The sequence below is a fragment of the Rhinichthys klamathensis genome, unplaced genomic scaffold (assembly GCF_029890125.1).
Source record: "Rhinichthys klamathensis goyatoka isolate OS25496 unplaced genomic scaffold, OSU_Roscu_1.1 h1tg000054l_1, whole genome shotgun sequence".
Classification (NCBI taxonomy): Eukaryota; Metazoa; Chordata; class Actinopteri; order Cypriniformes; family Leuciscidae; genus Rhinichthys; species Rhinichthys klamathensis.
In genome coordinates, this window is record NW_026606599.1 from 1,696,204 (window position 1) to 1,721,557 (window position 25,354).

Here is a 25,354-nt window from a genome sequence, read left to right on the forward strand (position 1 = left end):
AGCTTACTAACCAGCGGTAAATCTCTCTTTATTAGAGAATGCAATACTACTAATAATAGTAATAATATTATCAATAGTAATATAATTACAGTAATGTGATGACTTATTTTGCATAGAATAAAGCTTGATCGAGCTTAGGAGTCAGGGCTGTTTTTATTATTGTAACACTATTAGTATATTAGGTATTATTATAGGCTAGTCTTATCACTTGCCTGTATTTTGTTCAATAATCATGAATACTTACAAAACGAGATGTTATATCCTTCCTATGATATAGGAAGAATATCACGGCAGTCACTTTATCATACTATAAATTAAAAGGTGAATGAGAACGTCTCTGTCAGCTCAATTGTCATGTAAAAAAAGATTGTAATTTTATAATTATAATAATTGTTTGCAGATTAATATTTTGCCATTCTTTGTGTCCTGAAGTAAATGTCCCTTTTTCTGTTTCAGTTCTAAGAAAAGCAGTGGGCCTATTAAACAATGCTTAGAGAGCATTTGTGTGTGATTTGAGTTGGACCGAAATCTGAAAACTTAAAGAGAATGACCTGTTTAGCTGGCTCAAAGTTCATTAAAACAACTATTTCAAAAGCTGAAGTGATTTTCTTTTTTTATATTATAGTTAGAATATGTATAACTCAATGTTTTAACTAATTGGAAAAGCTAAATAATCGTTCCAAACTTACTGATTAGTCTGCAAAATAATCGACGATTAGTCGATTAATCGTTCTAATAATCGTTAGATTAATCGATTATCAAAATAATCGTTTGTTGCAGCCCTAGCGCGCAGTCGTCTGGAGCCTGTGCTCGTGTGTGTGTGCAGTCGTCTGGAGCCTGTGCTGATGTGTGTGTGTGTGCAGTCGTCTGGAGCCTGTGCTGATGTGTGTGTGTATGTGTGTGTGCAGTCGTCTGGAGCCTGTGCTGATGTGTGTGTGTGTGTGTGCAGTCGTCTGGAGCCTGTGCTGATGTGTGTGTGTGTGTGTGTGCAGTCGTCTGGAGCCTGTGCTGATTTGTGTGTGTGTGTGTGTGTGTGTGTGTGTGTGTGTGCAGTCGTCTGGAGCCTGTGCTGATGTGTGTGTGTGTGTGTGTGTGTGTGTGTGCAGTCGTCTGGAGCCTGTGCTGATGTGTGTGTGTGTGTGTGTGTGTGTGTGTGTGTGTGTGTGTGTGCAGTCGTCTGGAGCCTGTGCTGATGTGTGTGTGTGTGTGTGTGTGTGTGTGCAGTCGTCTGGAGCTGGAGCAGGGCTTGCGCCGCATGGAGCAGCTGGAGGTCGCTCAGTGCCGTCAGCAGCAGCAGCTCGTGGCCGATGAAAACACACGACTGCGCAGAGAGGTCGAGGTGTGTATCCTGCTTGTGTGTTGATGCTAGTTATCTGAACCCCAAATATGATGATCCCATCCTGAGTAGGGATGCACGATGATATCGGGACAACATCGGTATTGGCCGATAAAAGCTTAAAATGACCAGCATCGGCCGATATGAATATTTCTGCCGATGAGCCTTGCCGATAGGGTGGCGTGTTTCCTATGCGCACGTGACGACCGTGAACGAAGCATGAGCGACAGCAACTTAAACTTCCAACTAGGGGTGTGCCGTGCGTCTCACGGTTTTTGATCGATGTCTCCACGGTCTGCTTTTGAAGAAAAATCATAGTATCGTGCATTCTATCAGTTCAATTCTGGCGCCTTCATCTCAACATACTGTACAACGCGACGCACATTCACATCACATGTAAACGCAGAGGTAGAGTTACACTCACGGGACACTGCAATTCACAAAAGTTCATTATTTGCATGTGCGTCAAAGTCTTGCTAGTTAAACATGTCATTCACGTGCTGATGCGCCGTTCTAACATCCGCTTTTCTGAGCGCGTTACACCCGACGCTCACAGGAACTAAAGCCGTCACAGCGCCTGCATACTGGACTAACTTATCTTTCGAGTCTTATTGCGCTGATACTGTCAAATACACACAAGGTTTACATAAACAAAGTTGGTTATGTCTAAAGTGAAAGCAAACTGAGAAAATCTGCTTGTCAAATGCGTGTATATTAGACGCGTCGCGTTACTCGCGTGCAGTTCTTAAAGAGACAGTAATAATATTCTGCCGCTTGTCTTTAAAGAGATACTGCACCCAGAAATAAAAATTCTGTCTATCTAATGTTGTTTCAAACCTGGATTCATTTCTTTCTTGTGCTTAAATATAAGATGGAAGTCACTGGAGTACAGCAACTGTTTGGTTAGCCACATTCTTCCAAATAACTTTTATAATTTCAACAGAAGAAAGAAACTTGAGAGAGTAAATGATGACAATTTAAATTTTTGGGAGAACTATCCCGTTAATGTTAATAAAACAACAAAACACAGAGGAAATCACTCACTGCTCTTGACTGAGAACTTTAATAGAAGCTTTAATAAGCTCTTTTTGCACTCAAAAAAAAATACAAATATATCGGTATCGATATCGGCATCGGGCAAAATTAGTTTGAAAATATCGGCATATCGAATATCGGCCAAAATCCTATATCGTGCATCCCTAATCCTAAGATATACAAGCAGCTCTATATCACGGCTGCGCGACATCCGGGGAAAATCCATAACTCCAGATCGGCACTGCTCACCAACACACACGTGTATCCCATGATGCAGTGCTGGAGTCGAGCTTCACTCTGAAACCGGCAGCGCATGGATCCGAAGGCTGGCAACCCATCATAATAAACACTTGGTGGCTTAAAGTTAAATAAATACAACAGTTACGATACATTTAAAAATCATAACAAAATTCAGAATTATTATTTTATACTCAATTGGTCAAATGCAGTGAGTGTGAATGTGTCCTATGTAAACTCAAGTGTAGATATATTTTTTTTATACTTTATTTTTTAAACTTTGTGGTTATCGAAAGAGGGTTGTGTTAGTAAACCCCAAATAAAGAAACATTTTTTTTTACCAAATTGTTCAGTTTTTAAAAGATGGCACACACACACACACACACACACACACACACACACACACACACACACACAATGGTCCTCAGCAGTAAAAAAAAAAAAATTCCAGAGTTTTGTGTTTATTTTGCACTGCCCGACAAAATCACCCCACTCGATCTCTCCAAATAAAGCCATTCTGTCCTCTGGCCAACATTTCTGCATAATGTAATATATAAAGCGTTTTTCCCAATATCCTGCAGCCTTACTGCATATTTTAAACTTATAAAAAACTCTTTTGTGTGTGAAAAAAGCATTGTGTTATATAGACAACATATTGTTTGCTAAATTAAAAACTAAATGATTAAATAATTAGCTTTTATATTGTTACTGTTGTGAAAACTATTTAAATTTTGAGAAGAAATACTAAGTATTAAGACAAAAAAAGTTTTCTACTTTCTATTAATTAACACAAGATGTATAACTCTTCTGTATTTTCTGGGTTGCACCAACTCAAACATGTGTTGTAGAAAGAAAAAAATAGATGTCACATCTGATCTGTGTATAAGTGACATATTATGATGTTCAGAAATAATGTAAAATACTGGTAAATAAAATCAAACGTTTACAAACATTTTAGTTTCCTTTATTCCACAGCAAATCTTTTCAATTTAACAGTATTCATAATAGAACAAGAATGAAAAATATAAGCCTGAAACAAGCAGTAAATATATTGGCATTCATTATACTGTAAATGTCATTTATTACCGGTATGTACGGTAAGCCTAAAATAATTTAAGGTGAATCTGAAGCGATTAGCGTGTGGGAAATGAGCTGTGCTAATAAACCTGGGCTCACATTCAACACAGACACTAATGTGTGTGTTTGACGTTAATCACTTTATACAAGTTCAGGCACATTTCAGAATAAAACACGTTCAAACTGTGGGGATCGTCGTGTTCCTGTTAAAATTAGCACTTTTAATAGAAGGAAATTAATTAGCCTCATGATGTCTAACCAATTTCTATAAAGCAGAATGAAGAATGGTATAATCCTATTTTAGCAATATAAATTTCTGGGGGGAAATGAACATACAAAAAAAAAAAAAGATTTGTTCCATACAATGAAAGTCAATGGGGTCCAAAAACCCAATTTTGGACCTTATTAACTTTCACTTTATGGAAAAAAGAAAAGAAAAAAATTAAGTTCTTCCACTAACACCTGTGGGTACCTGAACCTGATCTGGATACAGTTGGGCGGCCGATATACATATATATATATATATATATATATATATATATACACATACACACATATGTGTATACACATGCACATATACACTCACCGGCCACTTTATTAGGTACCCCATGCTAGTAACGGGTTGGACCCCCTTTTGCCTTCAGAACTGCCTCAATTCTTCGTGGCATAGATTCAACAAGGTGCTGGAAGCATTCCTCAGGGAGTTTGGTCCATATTGACATGATGGCATCACACAGTTGCCGCAGATTTGTCGGCTGCACATCCATGATGCGAATCTCCCGTTCCACCACATCCCAAAGATGCTCTATTGGGTTGAGATCTGGTGACTGTGGAGGCCATTTTAGTACAGTGAACTCATTGTCATGTTCAAGAAACCAATTTGAAATGATTAGAGCTTTGTGACATGGTGGAAGTAGCCATCAGAGGATGGGTATATGGTGGCCATAAAGGGATGGACATGGTCAGAAACAATGCTCAGGTAGGCCGTGGCATTTAAACGATGCCCAATTGGCACTAAGGGGCCTAAAGTGTGCCAGGAAAACATCCCCCACACCATTACACCACCACCACCAGCCTGCACAGTGGTAACAAGGCATGATGGTTCCATGTTCTCATTCTGTTTACACCAAATTCTGACTCTAACATCTGAATGTCTCAACAGAAATCGAGACTCATCAGACCAGGCAACATTTTTCCAGTCTTCAACTGTTCAATTTTGGTGAGCTCTTGCAAATTGTAGCCTCTTTTTCCTATTTGTAGTGGAGATGAGTGGTACCCGGTGGAGTCTTCTGCTGTTGTAGCCCATCCGCCTCAAGGTTGTGCGTGTTGTGGCTTCACAAATGCTTTGCTGCATACCTCGGTTGTAACGAGTGGTTATTTCAGTCACTGTTGCCCTTCTATCAGCTCGAACCAGTCTGGCCATTCTCCTCTGACCTCTGGCATCAACAAGGCATTTCCGCCCACAGAACTGCCGCTCACTGGATGTTTTTTCTTTTTCGGACCATTCTCTGTAAACCCTAGAGATGGTTGTGCGTGAAAATCCCAGTAGATTAGCAGTTTCTGAAATACTCAGACCAGCCCTTCTGGCACCAACAATCATGCCACGTTCAAAGTCACTCAAATCACCTTTCTTCCCCATACTGATGCTCGGTTTGAACTGCAGGAGATTGTCTTGACCATGTCTACATGCCTAAATGCACTGAGTTGCCGCCATGTGATTGGCTGCTTAGAAATTAAGTGTTAACGAGCAGTGTACCTAATAAAGTGGCCGGTGAGTGTATATTATACAGTATATATGATTTAATTATATTTATTGCCGTCAAAGGAGAGGCTCCCGTTATGATCTTCATCATGTGTAGGTGTGTGAGTCGTGATGTGTGTGTGTTCTGCGCAGGAGTTGAGGCGGTGGAAAGCGCAGGTGTCGCTGGGCTCGTCCCAGGGCTCGTCCCTCTCCTCCTCCCAGAGGCAGGACTCGCCCGGCGGGGGGCATTATGTGTTCTCCAAGGCTCTGCTGGTGTCTCAGACCGGGAGCAGTCGCGTCCTGTCCTACTGCGAGCCCCTCGGGTGTCTGCTGGCGTCCCAGCCCTCCACACACGCCACGCTGCTGCCAGGTGAGAGTCTACACACTCACACACACACACACACACACACACACACACACACACACACACACACGCCACGCTGCTGCCAGGTGAGAGGCTACACACACACACACACACACACACACACACACACTCTGCTGCCGCTACACACACACACGCCACGCTGCTGCCAGTTGAGAGTCTACACACTCACACACACACACACACACGCGCCACGCTGCTGCCAGGTGAGAGTCTACACACACACACACACACACACACACACACACTCTGCTGCCGCTACACACACACACGCCACGCTGCTGCCAGTTGAGAGTCTACACACACACACACACACACGCCACGCTGCTGCCAGGTGAGAGTCTGAGCCGCTACACACACACACTGCTGCCGCTACACACACACGCACACACACGCCACGCTGCTGCCAGGTGAGAGTCTACACACTCACACACACTCACACACTCACACACACACACACACACACACACACACACACACACACACACACACACACGCCACGCTGCTGCCAGGTGAGAGGCTACACACACACACACACACACACACTCTGCTGCCGCTACACACACACACGCCACGCTGCTGCCAGTTGAGAGTCTACACACACACACACACACACACACTGCTGCCGCTACACACACACACGCCACACTGCTGCCAGGTAAGAGTCTACACACACACACACACACACACACGCCACGCTGCTGCCAGGTGAGAGTCTGAGCCGCTACACACACACACTGCTGCCGCTACACACACACGCACACACACGCCACGCTGCTGCCAGGTGAGAGTCTACACACTCACACACACACTCTGTTGCCGCTACACACACACACGCCACGCTGCTGCCAGGTGAGAGTCTACACACTCACACACACACACGCCTCTGCCGCTACACACACGCCACGCTGCTGCCAGGTGAGAGTCTGAGCCGCTACACACACACACACTGCTGCCGCTACACACACACTGCTGCCGCTACACACACACACTGCTGCCGCTACACACACACACTGCTGCCGCTACACACACACTGCTGCCGCTACACACACACACTGCTGCCGCTACACACACACTGCTGCCGCTACACACACACTGCTGCCGCTACACACACGCCACACTGCTGCCGCTACACACACACTGCTGCCGCTACACACACACTGCTGCCGCTACACACACACTGCTGCCGCTACACACACACTGCTGCCGCTACACACACACTGCTGCCGCTACACACACACTGCTGCCGCTACACACACTGAGTCAGTTCTGCAGGGCTCGTGTCGCTGATTGACTGTCTCTCCCTCAGGCTTCGGGGTGAAGATGATCAGCACAGCGAGTCTGAAGCCGAGTCAGTACATCCCCATCCACAGCAAGCAGATCCGAGGCCTGGCCTTCAGCCAGCAGCAGGACAGCTTACTCCTGTCCGCCTCCTTCGACAGCACCATCAAGCTCACCAGGTGCGGCCCTCACACACTCTGCCCTCGTGCCACGTGTCCGCCGAGGGACAGCCACTGTAATGAAACGGCACATCAAACATGGCGGGGAATTGCGTCGAGGTCAACCCATACATATTTTTTTCCAAGTAATTGCCATTTATAGCTGCCTTTTGGAGCTGTCAGGTCAAACCAGCGCTGATGGTGGCTGAGGGTTTTTTTTTTTTTCATCCACATTCTCGGTGGCCAGAGCTCAAGTGTTTTTACAGTCTTTCTTTGTACTGTATAAAAACAGAAAAACCCATCAGTTGTAAAACCATTTGTTAAACATGACTATGCTTTGCATATGAAGAAAACGATGCGAAAAGCTTTATTTTTATTAACTAACATTAACAAAGATTAATAAATACTGTAACAAATGTATTGCTCATGGTTAGTTCATGTTAGTAAATACATTAAGGAATAATTGATGACAGTGATTTCTAATAATTCAACGGCCCGGAGTCAATTATTAGAGAGAGAGAGATGCAATAATGAGACAGAAAAGCATGTGCGTCTATATTACTATCATATCAATAAGTATTTATTTGTTATATTATCTGCAATAATTACGAAAACCTCTGCAGCAGGACTATCAATTTATTTATATATTCAGTTTAATTTTCTATTGATTATAGATAGGACTATAGTTTATTTATTAAAATTAAACTGCATGTTTCCATTGATTGTGAAGTTAGACATCGAATATTGCAGATCAAGCGCATGTTTGTTCTTGTTATGAATTGTGTCCTATTTCCCGTTATTAGTCACCTCCGCGCAGTGATCTGGAGCTGTACCGCGGTCGAGACCTGCCGGAACTACTTTATCCGTGCGTTTCGATGAAAATACCTGCGCACCTTAGAACGCCCGTCAACCAATCAGATCCAAGCATTCCACGGCCCTGATGTTAACCACTGAACCCTGTTGTAAAGTGTTACCGGTATGTTTGCCCTACCGCTGTCCTCCGCGAGGCTAACGCAGGTGTTCCTCCACAGCCTGCTGACGAACACCGTGGTCCAGGCCTACAACACGGGCCGGCCCGTGTGGAGCTGCTGCTGGTGCCAGGACAACAACAACTACATCTACGCCGGGCTGAGCAACGGCTCTGTGCTGGTGTACGACACGCGGGACACGAGCACACACGTGCAGGAGCTGGCGCCGCTGCGGTCCAGGTCAGCTCGCCTGTTTGTGTGTGTGAGAGTGAGTGTGTGTGTGTGTGTGCGCAGTTGTCTTGTGTTGATCTGGTTGTGTGTGTGTGTGTGCGTGCAGTTGTCCTGTGTTGATCTGGTGTGTGTGTCTGTGTGTGTGTGCAGTTGTTCGGTGTTGATCTGGTTGTGTGTGTGTGTGTGTGTGTGTGCGCAGTTGTCCGGTGTTGATCTGGTTGTGTGTGTGTGTGTGCAGTTGGCCGGTGTTGATCTGGTTGTGTGTGTGTGTGCAGTTGTCCGGTCTTGATCTGGTTGTGTGGTTGTGTGTGTGTGTGTGTGTGTGCAGTTGTCCTGTGTTGATCTGGTGTGTGTGTGTGCAGTTGTTCGGTGTTGATCTGGTTGTGTGTGTGTGTGTGTGCAGTTGTCCGGTGTTGATCTGGTTGTGTGTGTGTGTGTGCAGTTGTCTGGTGTTGATCTGGTTGTGTGTGTGTGTGTGCAGTTGTCCTGTGTTGATCTGGTTGTGTGTGTGCAGTTGTCTGGTGTTGATCTGGTTGTGTGTGTGTGTTTGTGTGCAGTTGTCCTGTGTTGATCTGGTTGTGTGTGTGCAGTTGTCCGGTGTTGATCTGGTTGTGTGTGTGCAGTTGTCCTGTGTTGATCTGTTGTGTGTGTGTGTGTGTGTGTGCAGTTGTCCTGTGTTGATCTGGTTGTGTGTGTGTGTGTGTGCAGTTGTCCTGTGTTGATCTGGTTGTGTGTATGTGTGTGTGCAGTTGTCCTGTGTTGATCTGGTTGTGTGTGTGTGTGCAATGGTCCTGTGTTGATCTGGTTGTGTGTGTGTGCAGTTGCCCTGTGTTGATCTGTTGTGTTTGTGTGTGTGTGCAGTTGCCCTGTGTTGATCTGTTGTGTTTGTGTGTGTGTGCAGTTGCCCTGTGTTGATCTGTTGTGTGTGTGTGTGTGCAGTTGCCCTGTGTTGATCTGGTTGTGTGTGTGTGCGTGTGCAGTTGTCCTGTGTTGATCTGGTTGTGTGTGTGTGTGTGTGTGCAGTTGCCCTGTGTTGATCTGTTGTGTGTGTGTGCGTGTGCAGTTGTCCTATGTTGATCTGGTTGTGTGTGTGTGTGTGTGTGTGCAGTTGTCCGGTGTTGATCTGGTTGTGTGTGTATGTGTGTATGCAGTTGTCCTGTGTTGATCTGGTTGTGTGTGTATGTGTGTGTGCAGTTGTCCTGTGTTGATCTGGTTGTGTGTGTGCAGTTGTCCGGTGTTGATCTGGTTGTGTGTGTGTGTGTGTGTGTGCGCAGTTGTCCTGTGTTGATCTGGTTGTGTGTGTGTATGTGTGTATGCAGTTGTCCTGTGTTGATCTGGTTGTGTGTGTGCAGTTGTCCGGTGTTGATCTGGTTGTGTGTGTATGTGTGTGTGCAGTTGTCCTGTGTTGATCTGGTTGTGTGTGTGCAGTTGTCCGGTGTTGATCTGGTTGTGTGTGTGTGTGTGTGTGTGCGCAGTTGTCCTGTGTTGATCTGGTTGTGTGTGTGTATGTGTGTGTGCAGTTGTCCGGTGTTGATCTGGTTGTGTGTGTGTGTGTGCGCAGTTGTCCGGTGTTGATCTGGTTGTGTGTGTGTATGTGTGTGTGCAGTTGTCCGGTGTTGATCTGGTTGTGTGTGTGTGTGTGTGTGCAGTTGTCCTGTGTTGATCTGGTTGTGTGTGTGTGTGTGTGTGTGTGTGTGTGTGTGTGTGTGTGCCAATTGTCCTGTGTTGATCTGGTTGTGTGTGTGTGTGTGTGTGTGTATGCAGTTGTCCGGTGTTGATCTGGTTGTGTGTGTGTGTGCAGTTGTCCGGTGTTGATCTGGTTGTGTGTGTGTGTGTGTGTGTGTATGCAGTTGTCCGGTGTTGATCTGGTTGTGTGTGTGTGCAGTTGTCCGGTGTTGATCTGGTTGTGTGTGTGTGTGTGTGCAGTTGTCCGGTGTTGATCTGGTTGTGTGTGTGCAGTTTTCCGGTGTTGATCTGGTTGTGTGTGTGTGTGCGCAGTTGTCCTGTGTTGATCTGGTTGTGTGTGTGTGTGCGCAGTTGTCCGGTGTTGATCTGGTTGTGTGTGTATGTGTGTGTGCAGTTGTCCTGTGTTGATCTGGTTGTGTGTGTGTGTGTGTGCGCAGTTTTCCGGTGTTGATCTGGTTGTGTGTGTGTGTGTGTGCGCAGTTGTCCTGTGTTGATCTGGTTGTGTGTGTGTGTGTGCGTGCGCAGTTGTTCTGTGTTGATCTGGTTGTGTGTGTGTGCAGTTGTCCGGTGTTGATCTGGTTGTGTGTGTGTGTGTGTGTGTGCGCGCAGTTGTCCTGTGTTGATCTGGTTGTGTGTGTGTGTGTGTGTGTGTGTGTGGAGTTGTCCAGTGTTGATCTGGTTGTGTGTGTATGTGTGTGTGCAGTTGTCCGGTGTTGATCTGGTTGTGTGTGTGTGTGTGTGCGCAGTTGTTCTGTGTTGATCTGGTTGTGTGTGTGCGTGCGCAGTTGTCCTGTGTTGATCTGGTTGTGTGTGTGTGTGTGTGTGTGTGTGTGCGCAGTTGTCCTGTGTTGATCTGGTTGTGTGTGTGTGCAGTTGTCCTGTGTTGATCTGGTTGTGTGTGTGTGTGTGTGCGCAGTTGTCCTGTGTTGATCTGGTTGTGTGTGTGTGTGTGTGTGCGCAGTTGTCCTGTGTTGATCTGGTTGTGTGTGTGTGTGTGTGTGTGTGTGTGTGTGCGCAGTTGTCCTGTGTTGATCTGGTTGTGTGTGTGTGTGCGCAGTTGTCCTGTGTTGATCTGGTTGTGTGTGTGTGTGTGCGCAGTTGTCCTGTGTTGATCTGGTTGTGTGTGTGTGTGTGTGTGTGCGCAGTTGTCCTGTGTTGATCTGGTTGTTTGTGTGTGTGTGCGCAGTTGTCCTGTGTTGATCTGGTTGTGTGTGTGTGTGTGTGTGCGCAGTTGTCCTGTGTTGATCTGGTTGTGTGTGTGCGTGCGCAGTTGTCCTGTGTTGATCTGGTTGTGTGTGTGTGTGTGTGTGTGTGCGCAGTTGTCCTGTGTTGATCTGGTTGTGTGTGTGTGTGTGTGTGTGTGTGTGTGTGTGTGTGTGTGTGTGCGCAGTTGTCCTGTGTTGATCTGGTTGTGTGTGTGTGTGTGCGCAGTTGTCCTGTGTTGATCTGGTTGTGTGTGTGTCTGTGTGTGTGTGTGTGTGTGTGTGCGCAGTTGTCCTGTGTTGATCTGGTTGTGTGTGTGTGTGTGTGTGTGTGTGTGTGTGTGTGCGCAGTTGTCCTGTGTTGATCTGGTTGTTTGTGTGTGTGTGCGCAGTTGTCCTGTGTTGATCTGGTTGTGTGTGTGTGTGTGTGTGCGCAGTTGTCCTGTGTTGATCTGGTTGTGTGTGTGTGTGTGCGCAGTTGTCCTGTGTTGATCTGGTTGTGTGTGTGTGTGTGCGCAGTTGTCCTGTGTTGATCTGGTTGTGTGTGTGTGTGTGTGTGCGCAGTTGTCCTGTGTTGATCTGGTTGTGTGTGTGTGTGCGCAGTTGTCCTGTGTTGATCTGGTTGTGTGTGTGTGCAGTTGCCCGGTGGTGTCGCTGTCGTACGTCCCCCGCTCCGCCTCGAGCTCGTTCCCCTGTGGAGGGCTGATCGCCGGCTCGCTGGAGGGCGGCTGCTTCTGGGAGCACGTGGAGGGAACCGCATACACGCCTCACATCCTGCCTCTGGAGTCCGGGAACTGCACCGACATCCAGGTGGAGCCGGAGAGCCGACACTGCCTCGTCACGTACAGGCCAGGTACCGCACCACTGCAGCAACACACACTTCTCAACCAGGGCTGATGGGGGAGCCGTGGCTGCTTGTAGAGATGCTGAAACTCATCTTTGATCAACAAAATGACATATTTAAACATTTTTTTTTCCCTTGAAAATTCACTTCACTTAAGACAAACCATGTGTAAATTCATAAGTCGACCGTATACTAAATAAGGCAAGGGTGTCGAGTTACATTCAAGATATTTTAAGGCATAAAGAATTTTTTTCAAGGAAAAAATGCTTATGTAAGTTTTAAGGAATAAAATGATCAACAACGGGGACTCTAAGGAGAAAATACTCAGCAATGGTGTTGATTTATGAATTTACACATGGTTTGTGTTAAAGCATATTAAAAACACCACATGGACACATAAACAACATTAAAAGCTTGATTTTCACCACAGGGGGACTTTAAAGATAACACTGATTACCTGCGTAATCCTCTGATCGGTTGCATCTGTAAAGCGTGTGTGTGTTGTGCAGGTCGTACAAACCCGTCTCTGCGCTGTGTCCTGATGGAGCTGAACCGAACGCCCCAGACCGACAGCACTCAGACGCCCGTGTGCTCCTGCGCGGCCGTGCAGACCTTCAGCGCCGGCGCCTCCTGCAAACTGCTCACCAAGAACCGTGTGTTCAGGAGCCCAGCGGGACAGGGCGCCACGCTGGTGTGCGCCGGAGACGAGGCCAGCAACTCCACCATGGTGAGGCCCCGCTCTGCACTGTACTCGCCTCTACACCCACAGCGATAACTGTACTCGCTTCTACACCGACAGCGGTAACTGTACTCGCTTCTACACCGACAGCGGTAACTGTACTCGCCTCTACACCGACAGCGGTAACTGTACTCGCTTCTACACCGACAGCGATAACTGTACTCGCTTCTACACCGACAGCGATAACTGTACTCGCTTCTACACCGACAGCGATAACTGTACTCGCTTCTACACCGACAGCGATAACTGTACTCGCTTCTACACCGACAGCGGTAACTGTACTCGCTTCTACACCGACAGCGATAACTGTACTCGCCTCTACACCGACAGCGATAACTGTACTCGCTTCTACACCGACAGCGGTAACTGTACTCGCTTCTACACCGACAGCGATAACTGTACTCGCTTCTACACCGACAGCGATAACTGTACTCGCTTCTACACCGACAGCGATAACTGTACTCGCTTCTACACCGACAGCGATAACTGTACTCGCCTCTACACCGACAGCGATAACTGTACTCGCTTCTACACCGACAGCGGTAACTGTACTCGCTTCTACACCGACAGCGATAACTGTACTCGCCTCTACACCGACAGCGATAACTGTACTCGCTTCTACACCGACAGCGATAACTGTACTCGCTTCTACACCGACAGCGATAACTGTACTCGCTTCTACACCGACAGCGGTAACTGTACTCGCTTCTACACCGACAGCGATAACTGTACTCGCTTCTACACCGACAGCGATAACTGTACTCGCTTCTACACCGACAGCGATAACTGTACTCGCTTCTACACCGACAGCGATAACTGTACTCGCTTCTACACCGACAGCGGTAACTGTACTCGCTTCTACACCGACAGTGATAACTGTACTCGCTTCTACACCGACAGCGGTAACTGTACTCGCCTCTACACCGACAGCGGTAACTGTACTCGCTTCTACACCGACAGCGATAACTGTACTCGCTTCTACACCGACAGCGATAACTGTACTCGCTTCTACACCGACAGCGATAACTGTACTCGCTTCTACACCGACAGCGGTAACTGTACTCGCTTCTACACCGACAGTGATAACTGTACTCGCTTCTACACCGACAGCGGTAACTGTACTCGCCTCTACACCGACAGTGATAACTGTACTCGCCTCTACACCGACAGTGATAACTGTACTCGCCTCTACACCGACAGTGATAACTGTACTCGCTTCTACACCGACAGCAATAACTGTACTCGCCTCTACACCGACAGCGGTAACTGTACTCGCCTCTACACCGACAGCAATAACTGTACTCGCTTCTACACCGACAGCGGTAACTGTACTCGCTTCTACACCGACAGCGATAACTGTACTCGCCTCTACACCGACAGCGGTAACTGTACTCGCCTCTACACCGACAGCAATAACTGTACTCGCCTCTACACCGACAGCGATAACTGTACTCGCCTCTACACCGACAGCGATAACTGTACTCGCCTCTACACCGACAGCGGTAACTGTACTCGCTTCTACACCGACAGCGGTAACTGTACTCGCTTCTACACCGACAGCGGTAACTGTACTCGCCTCTACACCGACAGCAATAACTGTACTCGCTTCTACACCGACAGCGATAACTGTACTCGCTTCTACACCGACAGCGGTAACTGTACTCGCTTCTACACCGACAGCGATAACTGTACTCGCTTCTACACCGACAGCAATAACTGTACTCGCTTCTACACCGACAGCTATAACTGCACTCGCTTCTACACCGACAGCGGTAACTGCACTCGCCTCTACACCGACAGCGATAACTGTACTCGCTTCTACACCGACAGCGATAACTGTACTCGCTTCTACACCGACAGCGATAACTGTACTCGCTTCTACACCGACAGCGGTAACTGTACTCGCCTCTACACCGACAGCAATAACTGTACTCGCTTCTACACCGACAGCGGTAACTGTACTCGCTTCTACACCGACAGCGATAACTGTACTCGCCTCTACACCGACAGCGGTAACTGTACTCGCCTCTACACCGACAGCAATAACTGTACTCGCCTCTACACCGACAGCGATAACTGTACTCGCCTCTACACCGACAGCGATAACTGTACTTGCCTCTACACCGACAGCGATAACTGTACTCGCTTCTACACCGACAGCGATAACTGTACTCGCTTCTACACCGACAGCGGTAACTGTACTCGCCTCTACACCGACAGCGGTAACTGTACTCGCTTCTACACCGACAGCGGTAACTGTACTCGCTTCTACACCGACAGCGGTAACTGTACTCGCCTCTACACCGACAGCAATAACTACTCGCCTCTACACCGACAGCAATAACTGTACTCGCTTCTACACCGACAGCGATAACTGTACTCGCCTCTACACCGACAGCGGTAACTGTACTCGCCTCTACACCGACAGCGATAACTGTACTCGCCTCTACACCGACAGCGGTAACTGTACTCGCCTCTACACCGACAGCAATAACTACTCGCCTCTACACCGACAGCAATAACTGTACTCGCTTCTACACCGACAGCGATAACTGTACTCGCCTCTACACCGACAGCGATAACTGTACTCGCCTCTACACCGACAGCAATAACTACTCGCCTCTACACCGACAGCGATAACTGTACTCGCCTCTACACCGACAGCAATAACTACTCGCCTCTACACCGACAGCAATAACTGTACTCGCTTCTACACCGACAGCGATAACTGTACTCGCCTCTACACCGACAGCGGTAACTGTACTCGCCTCTACACCGACAGCGGTAACTGTACTCTCTTCTACACCGACAGCGGTAACTGTACTCGCCTCTACACCGACAGCAATAACTGTACTCGCCTCTACACCGACAGCGGTAACTGTACTCGCCTCTACACCGACAGCAATAACTGTACTCTCTTCTACACCGACAGCGATAACTGTACTCGCCTCTACACCGACAGCGGTAACTGTACTCTCTTCTACACCGACAGCGGTAACTGTACTCGCTTCTACACCGACAGCGGTAACTGTACTCGCCTCTACACCGACAGCAATAACTACTCGCCTCTACACCGACAGCAATAACTGTACTCGCCTCTACACCGACAGCAATAACTGTACTCGCTTCTACACCGACAGCGATAACTGTACTCGCTTCTACACCGACAGCGATAACTGTACTCGCTTCTACACCGACAGCGATAACTGTACTCGCTTCTACACCGACAGCGATAACTGTACTCGCTTCTACACCGACAGCGATAACTGTACTCGCTTCTACACCGACAGCGATAACTGTACTCGCCTCTACACCGACAGCGATAACTGTACTCGCCTCTACACCGACAGCGATAACTGTACTCGCTTCTACACCGACAGCGATAACTGTACTCGCTTCTACACCGACAGCGGTAACTGTACTCGCCTCTACACCGACAGCGATAACTGTACTCGCCTCTACACCGACAGCGGTAACTGTACTCGCTTCTACACCGACAGCGGTAACTGTACTCGCTTCTACACCCACAGTGATAACTGTACTCGCTTCTACACCGACAGCGGTAACTGTACTCTCTTCTACACCGACAGCGGTAACTGTACTCTCTTCTACACCGACAGCGGTAACTGTACTCGCTTCTACACCGACAGCGATAACTGTACTCGCTTCTACACCGACAGCGATAACTGTACTCGCCTCTACACCGACAGCGGTAACTGTACTCGCCTCTACACCGACAGCGATAACTGTACTCGCTTCTACACCGACAGCGATAACTGTACTCGCTTCTACACCGACAGCGGTAACTGTACTCGCTTCTACACCGACAGCGATAACTGTACTCGCTTCTACACCGACAGCGGTAACTGTACTCGCTTCTACACCGACAGCGGTAACTGTACTCGCTTCTACACCGACAGCGGTAACTGTACTCGCTTCTACACCGACAGCGATAACTGTACTCGCTTCTACACCGACAGCGGTAACTGTACTCGCCTCTACACCGACAGCGATAACTGTACTCGCTTCTACACCGACAGCGATAACTGTACTCGCTTCTACACCGACAGCGATAACTGTACTCGCCTCTACACCGACAGCGATAACTGTACTCGCTTCTACACCGACAGCGATAACTGTACTCGCCTCTACACCGACAGCGATAACTGTACTCGCCTCTACACCGACAGCGATAACTGTACTCGCTTCTACACCGACAGCGATAACTGTACTCGCTTCTACACCGACAGCGGTAACTGTACTCGCCTCTACACCGACAGCGGTAACTGTACTCGCCTCTACACCGACAGCGGTAACTGTACTCGCTTCTACACCGACAGCGGTAACTGTACTCGCTTCTACACCCACAGTGATAACTGTACTCGCTTCTACACCGACAGCGGTAACTGTACTCTCTTCTACACCGACAGCGGTAACTGTACTCTCTTCTACACCGACAGCGGTAACTGTACTCGCTTCTACACCGACAGCGATAACTGTACTCGCTTCTACACCGACAGCGATAACTGTACTCGCCTCTACACCGACAGCGGTAACTGTACTCGCCTCTACACCGACAGCGATAACTGTACTCGCTTCTACACCGACAGCGATAACTGTACTCGCTTCTACACCGACAGCGATAACTGTACTCGCTTCTACACCGACAGCGGTAACTGTACTCGCTTCTACACCGACAGCGGTAACTGTACTCGCTTCTACACCGACAGCGGTAACTGTACTCGCTTCTACACCGACAGCGATAACTGTACTCGCTTCTACACCGACAGCGGTAACTGTACTCGCCTCTACACCGACAGCGATAACTGTACTCGCTTCTACACCGACAGCGATAACTGTACTCGCTTCTACACCGACAGCGATAACTGTACTCGCCTCTACACCGACAGTGATAACTGTACTCGCTTCTACACCCACAGTGATAACTGTACTCGCTTCTACACCCACAGTGATAACTGTACTCGCTTCTACACCCACAGTGATAACTGTACTCGCTTCTACACCGACAGCGGTAACTGTACTCTCTTCTACACCGACAGCGGTAACTGTACTCTCTTCTACACCGACAGCGGTAACTGTACTCGCTTCTACACCGACAGCGATAACTGTACTCGCTTCTACACCCACAGTGATAACTGTACTCGCTTCTACACCGACAGCGATAACTGTACTCGCTTCTACACCCACAGCGGTAACTGTACTCGCCTCTACACCGACAGTGATAACTGTACTCGCTTCTACACCCACAGTGATAACTGTACTCGCTTCTACACCGACAGCGGTAACTGTACTCTCTTCTACACCGACAGCGGTAACTGTACTCTCTTCTACACCGACAGCGGTAACTGTACTCGCTTCTACACCGACAGCGATAACTGTACTCGCTTCTACACCGACAGCGATAACTGTACTCGCCTCTACACCGACAGCGGTAACTGTACTCGCCTCTACACCGACAGCGATAACTGTACTCGCTTCTACACCGACAGCGATAACTGTACTCGCTTCTACACCGACAGCGATAACTGTACTCGCTTCTACACCGACAGCGGTAACTGTACTCGCTTCTACACCGACAGCGGTAACTGTACTCGCTTCTACACCGACAGCGGTAACTGTACTCGCTTCTACACCGACAGCGATAACTGTACTCGCTTCTACACCGACAGCGGTAACTGTACTCGCCTCTACACCGACAGCGATAACTGTACTCGCTTCTACACCGACAGCGATAACTGTACTCGCTTCTACACCGACAGCGATAACTGTACTCGCCTCTACACCGACAGCGATAACTGTACTCGCCTCTACACCGACAGCGGTAACTGTACTCGCCTCTACACCGACAGCGGTAACTGTACTCGCCTCTACACCGACAGCGGTAACTGTACTCGCTTCTACACCGACAGCGGTAACTGTACTCGCCTCTACACCGACAGCGGTAACTGTACTCGCTTCTACACCGACAGCGATAACTGTACTCGCTTCTACACCCACAGTGATAACTGTACTCGCTTCTACACCGACAGCGGTAACTGTACTCTCTTCTACACCGACAGCGGTAACTGTACTCGCTTCTACACCCACAGTGATAACTGTACTCGCCTCTACACCGACAGCGGTAACTGTACTCGCTTCTACACCGACAGCGATAACTGTACTCGCTTCTACACCGACAGCGGTAACTGTACTCTCTTCTACACCGACAGCGGTAACTGTACTCTCTTCTACACCGACAGCGGTAACTGTACTCGCCTCTACACCGACAGCGATAACTGTACTCACTTCTACACCGACAGCGGTAACTGTACTCGCCTCTACACCGACAGTGATAACTGTACTCGCTTCTACACCGACAGCGGTAACTGTACTCGCCTCTACACCGACAGCGATAACTGTACTCGCCTCTACACCGACAGCGGTAACTGTACTCGCTTCTACACCGACAGCGATAACTGTACTCGCTTCTACACCGACAGCGGTAACTGTACTCTCTTCTACACCGACAGCGATAACTGTACTCGCTTCTACACCGACAGCGATAACTGTACTCGCCTCTACACCGACAGCGATAACTGTACTCGCTTCTACACCGACAGCGATAACTGTACTCTCTTCTACACCGACAGCGATAACTGTACTCGCTTCTACACCGACAGCGATAACTGTACTCGCTTCTACACCGACAGCGATAACTGTACTCGCTTCTACACCGACAGCGATAACTGTACTCGCCTCTACACCGACAGCGGTAACTGTACTCGCTTCTACACCGACAGCGATAACTGTACTCGCTTCTACACCGACAGTGATAACTGTACTCGCCTCTACACCGACAGCGATAACTGTACTCGCTTCTACACCGACAGCGATAACTGTACTCGCTTCTACACCGACAGCGATAACTGTACTCGCTTCTACACCGACAGCGGTAACTGTACTCTCTTCTACACCGACAGCGATAACTGTACTCGCCTCTACACCGACAGCGGTAACTGTACTCTCTTCTACACCGACAGCGGTAACTGTACTCGCCTCTACACCGACAGCGGTAACTGTACTCGCTTCTACACCGACAGCGATAACTGCACTCGCTTCTACACCGACAGCGATAAGTGTACTCGCCTCTACACCGACAGCGATAACTGTACTCGCTTCTACACCGACAGCGATAACTGTACTCGCTTCTACACCGACAGCGGTAACTGTACTCTCTTCTACACCGACAGCGATAACTGTACTCGCTTCTACACCGACAGCGATAACTGTACTCGCTTCTACACCGACAGCGATAACTGTACTCGCCTCTACACCGACAGCGGTAACTGTACTCTCTTCTACACCGACAGCGATAACTGTACTCGCTTCTACACCGACAGCGATAACTGTACTCGCTTCTACACCGACAGCGATAACTGTACTCGCTTCTACACCGACAGCGGTAACTGTACTCGCCTCTACACCGACAGCGGTAACTGTACTCGCTTCTACACCGACAGTGGTAACTGTACTCGCCTCTACACCGACAGCGGTAACTGTACTCGCTTCTACACCGACAGCGATAACTGTACTCGCCTCTACACCGACAGCGATAACTGTACTCGCCTCTACACCGACAGCGGTAACTGTACTCGCTTCTACACCGACAGTGGTAACTGTACTCGCCTCTACACCGACAGCGATAACTGTACTCGCTTCTACACCGACAGCGGTAACTGTACTCGCCTCTACACCGACAGCGATAACTGTACTCGCCTCTACACCGACAGCGATAACTGTACTCGCTTCTACACCGACAGCGATAACTGTACTCGCTTCTACACCGACAGCGATAACTGTACTCGCTTCTACACCGACAGCGATAACTGTACTCGCTTCTACACCGACAGCGATAACTGTACTCGCCTCTACACCGACAGCGGTAACTGTACTCGCCTCTACACCGACAGCGATAACTGTACTCGCTTCTACACCGACAGCGATAACTGTACTCGCTTCTACACCGACAGCGATAACTGTACTCGCTTCTACACCGACAGCGATAACTGTACTCGCTTCTACACCGACAGCGGTAACTGTACTCGCTTCTACACCGACAGCGATAACTGTACTCGCCTCTACACCGACAGCGGTAACTGTACTCGCTTCTACACCGACAGCGGTAACTGTACTCGCCTCTACACCGACAGCGATAACTGTACTCGCCTCTACACCGACAGCGGTAACTGTACTCGCCTCTACACCGACAGCGGTAACTGTACTCTCTTCTACACCGACAGCGATAACTGTACTCGCTTCTACACCGACAGCGGTAACTGTACTCGCCTCTACACCGACAGCAATAACTGTACTCGCCTCTACACCGACAGCAATAACTGTACTCGCTTCTACACCGACAGCGATAACTGTACTCGCTTCTACACCGACAGCGATAACTGTACTCTCTTCTACACCGACAGCGATAACTGTACTCTCTTCTACACCGACAGCGATAACTGTACTCTCTTCTACACCGACAGCGATAACTGTACTCGCTTCTACACCGACAGCGGTAACTGTACTCGCTTCTACACCGACAGCGATAACTGTACTCTCTTCTACACCGACAGCGATAACTGTACTCTCTTCTACACCGACAGCGATAACTGTACTCGCCTCTACACCGACAGCGATAACTGTACTCTCTTCTACACCGACAGCGATAACTGTACTCGCTTCTACACCGACAGCGATAACTGTACTCTCTTCTACACCGACAGCGATAACTGTACTCGCTTCTACACCGACAGCGATAACTGTACTCTCTTCTACACCGACAGCGATAACTGTACTCGCTTCTACACCGACAGCGATAACTGTACTCGCTTCTACACCGACAGCGATAACTGTACTCTCTTCTACACCGACAGCGATAACTGTACTGGCTTCTACACCGACAGCGATAACTGTACTCTCTTCTACACCGACAGCGATAACTGTACTCGCTTCTACACCGACAGCGGTAACTGTACTCTCTTCTACACCGACAGCGATAACTGTACTCTCTTCTACACCGACAGCGATAACTGTACTCGCTTCTACACCGACAGCGATAACTGTACTCGCCTCTACACCGACAGCGATAACTGTACTCTCTTCTACACCGACAGCGATAACTGTACTCGCCTCTACACCGACAGCGGTAACTGTACTCGCTTCTACACCGACAGCGGTAACTGTACTCGCTTCTACACCGACAGCGGTAACTGTACTCGCCTCTACACCGACAGCGATAACTGTACTCGCTTCTACACCGACAGCGGTAACTGTACTCGCCTCTACACCGACAGCGGTAACTGTACTCGCTTCTACACCGACAGCGGTAACTGTACTCGCTTCTACACCGACAGCGGTAACTGTACTCGCCTCTACACCGACAGCGATAACTGTACTCGCTTCTACACCGACAGCGGTAACTGTACTCGCCTCTACACCGACAGCGATAACTGTACTCGCTTCTACACCGACAGCGATAACTGTACTCGCTTCTACACCGACAGCGGTAACTGTACTCGCTTCTACACCGACAGCGGTAACTGTACTCGCCTCTACACCGACAGCGATAACTGTACTCGCCTCTACACCGACAGCGGTAACTGTACTCGCTTCTACACCGACAGCGATAACTGTACTCTCTTCTACACCGACAGCGATAACTGTACTCGCTTCTACACCGACAGCGATAACTGTACTCTCTTCTACACCGACAGCGATAACTGTACTCGCTTCTACACCGACAGCGATAACTGTACTCGCTTCTACACCGACAGCGATAACTGTACTCTCTTCTACACCGACAGCGATAACTGTACTGGCTTCTACACCGACAGCGATAACTGTACTCGCTTCTACACCGACAGCGATAACTGTACTCGCTTCTACACCGACAGCGATAACTGTACTCGCCTCTACACCGACAGCGATAACTGTACTCTCTTCTACACCGACAGCGATAACTGTACTCTCTTCTACACCGACAGCGATAACTGTACTCGCTTCTACACCGACAGCGGTAACTGTACTCGCTTCTACACCGACAGCGATAACTGTACTCGCCTCTACACCGACAGCGGTAACTGTACTCGCTTCTACACCGACAGCGGTAACTGTACTCGCTTCTACACCGACAGCGGTAACTGTACTCGCCTCTACACCGACAGCGATAACTGTACTCGCTTCTACACCGACAGCGGTAACTGTACTCGCCTCTACACCGACAGCGGTAACTGTACTCGCTTCTACACCGACAGCGGTAACTGTACTCGCTTCTACACCGACAGCGGTAACTGTACTCGCCTCTACACCGACAGCGATAACTGTACTCGCTTCTACACCGACAGCGGTAACTGTACTCGCCTCTACACCGACAGCGATAACTGTACTCGCTTCTACACCGACAGCGATAACTGTACTCGCTTCTACACCGACAGCGGTAACTGTACTCGCTTCTACACCGACAGCGGTAACTGTACTCGCCTCTACACCGACAGCGATAACTGTACTCGCCTCTACACCGACAGCGGTAACTGTACTCGCCTCTACACCGACAGCGGTAACTGTACTCTCTTCTACACCGACAGCGATAACTGTACTCGCTTCTACACCGACAGCGGTAACTGTACTCGCCTCTACACCGACAGCGATAACTGTACTCTCTTCTACACCGACAGCGATAACTGTACTCTCTTCTACACCGACAGCGATAACTGTACTCTCTTCTACACCGACAGCGATAACTGTACTCGCTTCTACACCGACAGCGGTAACTGTACTCGCTTCTACACCGACAGCGATAACTGTACTCTCTTCTACACCGACAGCGATAACTGTACTCTCTTCTACACCGACAGCGATAACTGTACTCGCCTCTACACCGACAGCGATAACTGTACTCGCTTCTACACCGACAGCGATAACTGTACTCTCTTCTACACCGACAGCGATAACTGTACTCGCTTCTACACCGACAGCGATAACTGTACTCTCTTCTACACCGACAGCGATAACTGTACTCGCTTCTACACCGACAGCGATAACTGTACTCGCTTCTACACCGACAGCGATAACTGTACTCTCTTCTACACCGACAGCGATAACTGTACTGGCTTCTACACCGACAGCGATAACTGTACTCTCTTCTACACCGACAGCGATAACTGTACTCGCTTCTACACCGACAGCGGTAACTGTACTCTCTTCTACACCGACAGCGATAACTGTACTCTCTTCTACACCGACAGCGATAACTGTACTCGCCTCTACACCGACAGCGATAACTGTACTCGCCTCTACACCGACAGCGATAACTGTACTCTCTTCTACACCGACAGCGATAACTGTACTCTCTTCTACACCGACAGCGATAACTGTACTCGCTTCTACACCGACAGCGGTAACTGTACTCGCTTCTACACCGACAGCGATAACTGTACTCGCCTCTACACCGACAGCGGTAACTGTACTCGCTTCTACACCGACAGCGGTAACTGTACTCGCTTCTACACCGACAGCGGTAACTGTACTCGCCTCTACACCGACAGCGATAACTGTACTCGCCTCTACACCGACAGCGGTAACTGTACTCGCCTCTACACCGACAGCGATAACTGTACTCGCCTCTACACCGACAGTGATAACTGTACTCTCTTCTACACCGACAGCGGTAACTGTACTCGCTTCTACACCGACAGCGATAACTGTACTCGCCTCTACACCGACAGCGATAACTGTACTCGCCTCTACACCGACAGTGATAACTGTACTCGCTTCTACACCGACAGCGATAACTGTACTCGCTTCTACACCGACAGCGGTAACTGTACTCGCTTCTACACCGACAGCGATAACTGTACTCGCTTCTACACCGACAGCGATAACTGTACTCGCCTCTACACCGACAGCGATAACTGTACTCGCTTCTACACCGACAGCGGTAACTGTACTCGCCTCTACACCGACAGTGATAACTGTACTCGCCTCTACACCGACAGCGGTAACTGTACTCGCTTCTACACCGACAGCGGTAACTGTACTCGCCTCTACACCGACAGCGATAACTGTACTCGCCTCTACACCGACAGTGATAACTGTACTCGCCTCTACACCGACAGCGATAACTGTACTCGCCTCTACACCGACAGCGATAACTGTACTCGCTTCTACACCGACAGCGATAACTGTACTCGCTTCTACACCGACAGCGATAACTGTACTCGCTTCTACACCGACAGTGATAACTGTACTCGCTTCTACACCGACAGCGATAACTGTACTCGCCTCTACACCGACAGCGGTAACTGTACTCGCTTCTACACCGACAGCGATAACTGTACTCGCTTCTACACCGACAGCGGTAACTGTACTCGCCTCTACACCGA

The 25,354-nt window shown here is 48.9% G+C and overlaps 1 protein-coding gene across 3 annotated transcripts in view; it reads left to right on the forward strand.

Annotated features, from left to right (window-relative positions):
- Positions 1-25,354, forward strand: part of rfwd3 (ring finger and WD repeat domain 3) — a 47,467-nt gene that overhangs the window by 18,789 nt on the left and 3,324 nt on the right. For all 3 annotated transcript variants that reach the window (XM_056248314.1, XM_056248315.1, XM_056248316.1), the window contains exons 7-12: positions 1,225-1,339; positions 5,580-5,796; positions 7,118-7,268; positions 8,279-8,455; positions 11,973-12,187; positions 12,688-12,905. In XM_056248314.1, coding sequence (XP_056104289.1) covers positions 1,225-1,339; positions 5,580-5,796; positions 7,118-7,268; positions 8,279-8,455; positions 11,973-12,187; positions 12,688-12,905 — 1,093 coding nt within the window. The remainder of the gene's footprint in view (positions 1-1,224; positions 1,340-5,579; positions 5,797-7,117; positions 7,269-8,278; positions 8,456-11,972; positions 12,188-12,687; positions 12,906-25,354) is intronic.